Source organism: Genypterus blacodes, unplaced genomic scaffold (assembly GCF_046128005.1).
Source record: "Genypterus blacodes isolate CSIRO-AG114 ecotype Tasmania unplaced genomic scaffold, CSIRO-AGI_Gbla_v1 ptg000044l_1, whole genome shotgun sequence".
Classification (NCBI taxonomy): domain Eukaryota; kingdom Metazoa; phylum Chordata; class Actinopteri; order Ophidiiformes; family Ophidiidae; genus Genypterus; species Genypterus blacodes.
The window spans coordinates 7,369,718-7,375,717 of NW_027466857.1; the positions used below are offsets into that span (position 1 = coordinate 7,369,718).

General features: G+C 42.2%; 1 protein-coding gene across 1 annotated transcript in view; it reads right to left on the minus strand.

Annotated features, from left to right (window-relative positions):
* The window catches only part of glra4a (glycine receptor, alpha 4a), a 32,137-nt gene extending 26,599 nt beyond the window's left edge, over positions 1–5,538 (minus strand). The window contains exon 1 of the mRNA XM_076148861.1: positions 5,237–5,538. Coding sequence (XP_076004976.1) covers positions 5,237–5,304 — 68 coding nt within the window. The 5' untranslated portion in view covers positions 5,305–5,538. The remainder of the gene's footprint in view (positions 1–5,236) is intronic.
* Between the last annotated feature and the right edge of the window lie 462 nt (positions 5,539–6,000).

Below are 6,000 nucleotides of genomic sequence, written 5' to 3' on the forward strand. Positions count from 1 at the left end.
TATCTTGCGATTTTTGTGTGAAATGTTGCAAGCTTGGTTGGCCAATTAACTGATTACATGCAGGTAGTCTATCATAATCAATTAATCAGCCCTTGTAAAGATAAATACTAAAATGATGGATTGATGAATTGTTTTTGGGTGTTGTCTAATGCTTTGTTCGGACAGTCAAACTGTTAATCTTTACACTGACGCGTGCTGGGGAGAACAAACCATGTGCGGCTTTTGTCTCCAACGTGGCTCTAATTTTTCTGTCGTTAATTCATGTGAACGTCCCATCTGTCCTCCTTTCACACTTCCTTTTCATCAGCACTCCTCACTGCTCGAGTCTGTGCCTCAGCCAAACGTGTGGGGATTTCCTGTGTTTTCACAGCAGGCAAGTGAGACTCGAAAGTGTCTGTGGCATTCGAACTCAAGGTGAAATCGCTGTTCCACTCAATTTACATCTGCTCCTCATGAAATTAACAAATTAAACACTGCATGATAGTTCAAAGCACACATTTTTTTTGCCCACTAGTTGTCATTTTTCCAGTTTAGTTTGTATATTTCATTGAGATATTTCACATTTTGTACTCCATATGGGTTGTGATTTCTTAAAAATGGCCGCAATTCACAGTTCCTTTCCCACCAGTGTATACCAGATGCTTCTTTACCAGTCAAGACTACCGGCAGAATTGAATTAAAAGCTATCACAGGAACAATGTCTTCCCTCTCAACATCTGAGCTCGTGAAGTTTGCATTGGCAAAATACTGTTTACCTCCTACCAATAATTTCTGGAGTGTGAATTTTAAACAGAGTTCAAGGGAGGGTCACTGCTTTTTATTGCTTTTTAATTACAATGTGAGAAGCATTTTCATAAAAGCACCTGTATAATACATGTCACCCCTTTAAATATTTACTTGTTTTACACTGAGTAAAAATGAGTGAATAATTTAATCTTTATGATGCTTCATCCAGACTGGCTTCCATCATCAGCTTCAGGACCTCAATCACGCTTTCTAAAATACCATAACACTAATATATATATAACATTACACGTAATGTCATAGTACTCAGTAAAGTGGGTTCTCTCATGGGGAGGACAGCTCGGAATCTGCATTTAGTAAAACAAAGTAGTGGAACGAATTGGCTCAAGATGTAAACAAACTGGACATTATGCTGCAGATGAGCTCGAACACATAACAATAATGAATAATAACAATATATCGTGTGTGAAACAACAGGATGTTTGCGCTGCCGTTTTTTCCCCAAACAGTTTTGAAACATGAAATACCTCAAATGCTCAAAATCTCTTACATCTCTAGTTTGACATTTAGAAAACGGAAAACTTTTCTCCTATTAACCACCAATTCTTTTTGAGTATATAACTCGGTGACATCACATCATCTTAATTGTATCCAAGGGAATAGAAGAAACATTCCATCAAACCACTAAATGGGCCCTGTAATGCAAACAGCCAGTGGTGTTAGCATTTTGGGGTGTTTCTTGTGAGTTCAGTGACGGCACACAGAAAAATCTATATACTGTTTTTGAAACAAATGATTTCAGACAATTGAGAGTAACTGCCTGTGACTGGGACTGTCTCAAAAAAGCAAACACATCTGTAACTCAGATATCCCTAACTGGGTTAGCGCATTTTTGCTAACGTTCATCTCCATGGTTGTCACTCATAGTTTGTTTACTTCCATAAATCTGTCCCTGACCCAATTTCTTAAGAACTTGTGGACTTGAATATCTTGACTTGATGGACTAATGGAGTCATTATCTACTTGAATTCAATCATTACAGCTAAAAGCGGAGGTAGTTGACCTTCTCCGACTCCTCCATTTCCTCTCCAATCTCTCAATCACACAGATACACAAACACACATATGATCACCCACACACACTCCAGGAAGACACCCAGTAATCACATTGGATGACTACATTTAATCCTCTAATTTTTGTCGAAAGTTTCCTAACTGCAGATCTCTGCTGACTGAATGAAAACTACAGTGGTTCACTTTTAATTTGTCATAACAACGAAGAAACATCAGATAACCAAAATATGCAGACGTTTGCTTAATTTGTCCATCCACTGTTATTATCTGCATTAATAGATAGATGGATACATGCACACACACTCCTTTTTCCTAAATTCCTCTTGAGTTCACTCATCTCCAATGAGTTTAGCTGGTACTGCAGCTTTGGCTAACTGGAAGACACCTCACTTGTTGGCTAAAGGTTACATTACATATGGTACCCAAGCAACAGCAGAGCCTATAGTGTTTAAGCCAGATACCGTCATTGAACATACGGTATCGTAAAGGGCTGCATATTGTTGAGGAACCCCTGAATGTGGGTAACGGATCAATTTACAGCCAGCCAATATCAGCCTGGACTACCTCTTGTAGCCTGATTAAGCTTAGCCTGATATGATAATCTGACTAAGAGCATTAATCTGATCAAGTTATGATGGTATTCATATCTAGGTCTGATTGATGCTCCTAGTCAGACTAATATCGGACCATCCCCTCTCTCACCACATGCGGTTACAATTCAGCCTCCCCTGACGTGATAAACAAGCGCCTTTTTAATAACATAGTTGTTGTAATTGCCTTTCTCGGGACATGTTGACATTTGTAGCACAGCAGTGTACCAGCAAACAAAACCGAGCAAATCTAACCTGCTGTCAAATGTGAGAAAATGAGTGCGCAGAGCCAGGTGATGTAACATGCAACTCACAGAGGGAGCTGTACACCAAGGTGAGAATCACTGTTACAAACCCACAGAGAATCTCTGTCTCTCACTTTGCAGCTCTACTGAGCTTTTCACAGCTCTAAGCTTGTTGTTTTGGTTCTTGAGAGGAACATTTGGTGTGTAGTTGAGATGGGATAGATGCTCTTCTTGTCCCCATTTTTTGAAAAGTTGATGAGCGATGTGATCTGCACAATAAAACTCCAAAGTACAGACAAACTTAATGACTTTACGGTGAGAACATTTTGCATTAATTGAGACAAAGACAGATGTTTTTCAGGCAAAAGCTGGTGACAGCTGCTATAAACTTGTCTAGACTCAAAATGGATTCATCTTTGAAATCAGCAAGGAGGAACACAATGGAGACGGAGCAATTAACCAAAAGTGCAACCAATCATACCACCTTATAAAACCATTCAGTCAACCATTTGGTCTATATTACTGAGATCCTCATCACGTCGTGATAGGAATCCATCAATTGAGTGCATGCCACCTGCTGTTAGATTTGGATTACAAAGGTGCAACAGGTGGCAGTTGGGAGGGACTCATTACATTTTGTTAGAGGTAATATGATGAATAACAATAACTGCCATTTCCTTCACAATTCCACCCACTCCACAATCTGTTTAAACCAATTGAAGGAAAACTGTGAACAGTGAACAAATCTGTGCAAAAACTTTGTCCAGCCATCGAGCCCACAAGCCTACAACTGGAGGAAACTTTTTATTGTTATTGCAAATGTATTTTAACCATAATCCGTGACATCCTGTGTGTTGTTGCAACATGGGTATACTGTGTTGAAATTAGACAGTGCTGCCAGCCAGAGACAGGTGCACCCAACAAACCCGAGCAACAGTAACAGGGTGTCAGCAGACTCTCCAACTACAATCACTGTGCCATTTTATTGGCGTCTCTTCACTCGTCAGCATACAAAGATACAAAAGGATGTCAAAAGGAATGAATGAATAAAAAACATCACAGATATCGGCTTCAGAGAAATCCACATGCCAGTGAGCAGGGTGGCAGAATTGCTTGAGGGGAAGAGGCAGATACTGATGCTCCTTTTGCCACCACAATCGAACCCTGGTTCATCACTATCTCAGACTGTCATTTATGACACCCTTCATTCCTCATCTCCCTTTTTGTCAACAAGCAGCCAGTTGTGCTGATCCAGTCTAGGCGTGGCTCTTGCTATCTCCTCATCAGATCTATCACAACACGTCCTACCCCTCGCACCCACCTCTTCCTCTCTGTGTGTCATCTTCACTTTCTTATCTGCATCCTTTCTCCTCATCTCCCTGCCTGGTAGCCTACATTTCCAATCCCCCAACCACCTGCCTCCTCCACCCTATCACGTATTTTCACCCAGTCAATTTCTTGCGAGTGCTTTTACTCCCTTCACACCCTCCATTCACCTCGCTCTTCCTCCTCCCTTCACACCCGCTCTCTATGTGGCCCAGCAGAGAGCATATCATTTCTCAGAGGAGGCACTGTCAGTAGAGCTACTCTCCAGGCCGTAGAGCTGCTCTGGCGGCCCTCCGGGTTCACAGGAGTCACGGGTCTGTTCCGCGCCGGGATTATGCAGATCTTAATTCCCTACCTTCTCGCACCTTAGGTTGACGGGGCATGAAATAAGGAAAGTGGTCATTGCGAGTAAAGTTTGGTGTGTGTGTGTGTGTGTGTGTGTGTGCGCGTGCGCGCGTCCCAATGCATGCTGAATACATTGTGACATGAGGTCGCACCCCATTATTTACAAAACAATTATCGGTCAACACTGCGCATGCGCCTTGCCACGCTAAACTTCTTTCTTGCCACTTCTAAAGCATCGCGCAAGTGTTTGATGTTCACAACGTCTCCCTGCTTCGTCCTGCACTAGATGTTTCGTTTCCTGGTCATTACAGAGGCGCTTTGTTTACCACTCGCTGATAAAGCTCATGAATATCACAGTGTAGATGTGCAAATCTCACCCTTTGCTGCCGTAAATAGCCACAGACGAACCCCAGTTAGTATTCCACAGGTGTTATTTACGAGCTCGTCAGTAATATATATGGCTCCATATTTACAGATATTAATAGTGTTGGTTTTACTGCTGCCACAGTTAACTTGCGTGTCATATTTACAGTTAAAGATTTGTTTGCTGCGTGAGACACCTGTCACTTCTACGCGACGGGGAAATGACAGGACATGTGGAATTTTCAGATGTTATTTTAAACAAATAACTTCTTCTTTCATAATAGTTGTAATCTCCTCCGTCATTACACGTTGCTAAAATAAAAAATCCAAGCCATGAGTGATATTTCAGTCGATGGCAGGCTCAAACCTTTACCTTCGCTTAACTGTTTTTGATAATTATACAATGTTAACAAACTGGTCCAACATAGGTTCACAGTCGGTTATTCGTGACCGAGTTTAACGTCGATTGAACGAGCTGGGAGCGTCGAGAAGGACGATAAGGAAAGTTGAGTGGCGCCGTAAAAACAAATGTAAATAAAGTGCGTCTTACCTGATAAATCCTCCATGGAAAAAGCTGAAAGACAAGACATAAAGAATCCGAACGACCTGTGGGAGCATCCTCTAGTTCAGGTTCAGCCGCGTGGGGGGAAAGAAAAATAAGAAGAAGAAGAAAAAAAAACTCGGAAAATGATGAACCAGGCTTCAGCAAATCCACAGAGCCGCCAGTGGGAGTGAACAGGAGGAGGAGGAGGAGGAAGAGGAGGAAGGCATCGTCTCTGAGAGGGGAGCCGAAGCGACGTGGGTCTATGTGGAAACTTCTCCCCCCACCACAATCACCGCTATCACTTCCACTGCCACTTCCCACTTAAGTCCACGGGGCTGTAACAACCACGTCTACGTCCAAGCACGCGCACCTGCTCCGGACATGACAGTGCGTGCGTGCGTGTGTGTGTGTGTGTGTGTGTGTGAAGGGAGTGTCTGCTCTGCTTTATATTTTCGTCGTTGAAAATTAGTAACTGGTGAGGATATAAAGTAACAGCTGCGTTTGTTTGCTTAGTCCCTCTGATGAAAATATGTGAAACATAGTGAAATATGTCCATATTGTGATTGAAATTTAATTGAATGAAGTCGTCAGGGAGATGAAGTGTGTGTGTGTGTGTGTGTGTGTGTGTGTGTGTGTGTGTGTGTGTGTGATTATTAAGAGTTCATCCATCTTAGCCTTATTTGCTTTATTTTCTATTCTGAATTATGAACTGGAATCTGAACATGAGAAAGTGAACGCCACACCCACAGACCCCCCCTCTCCCCCAATCT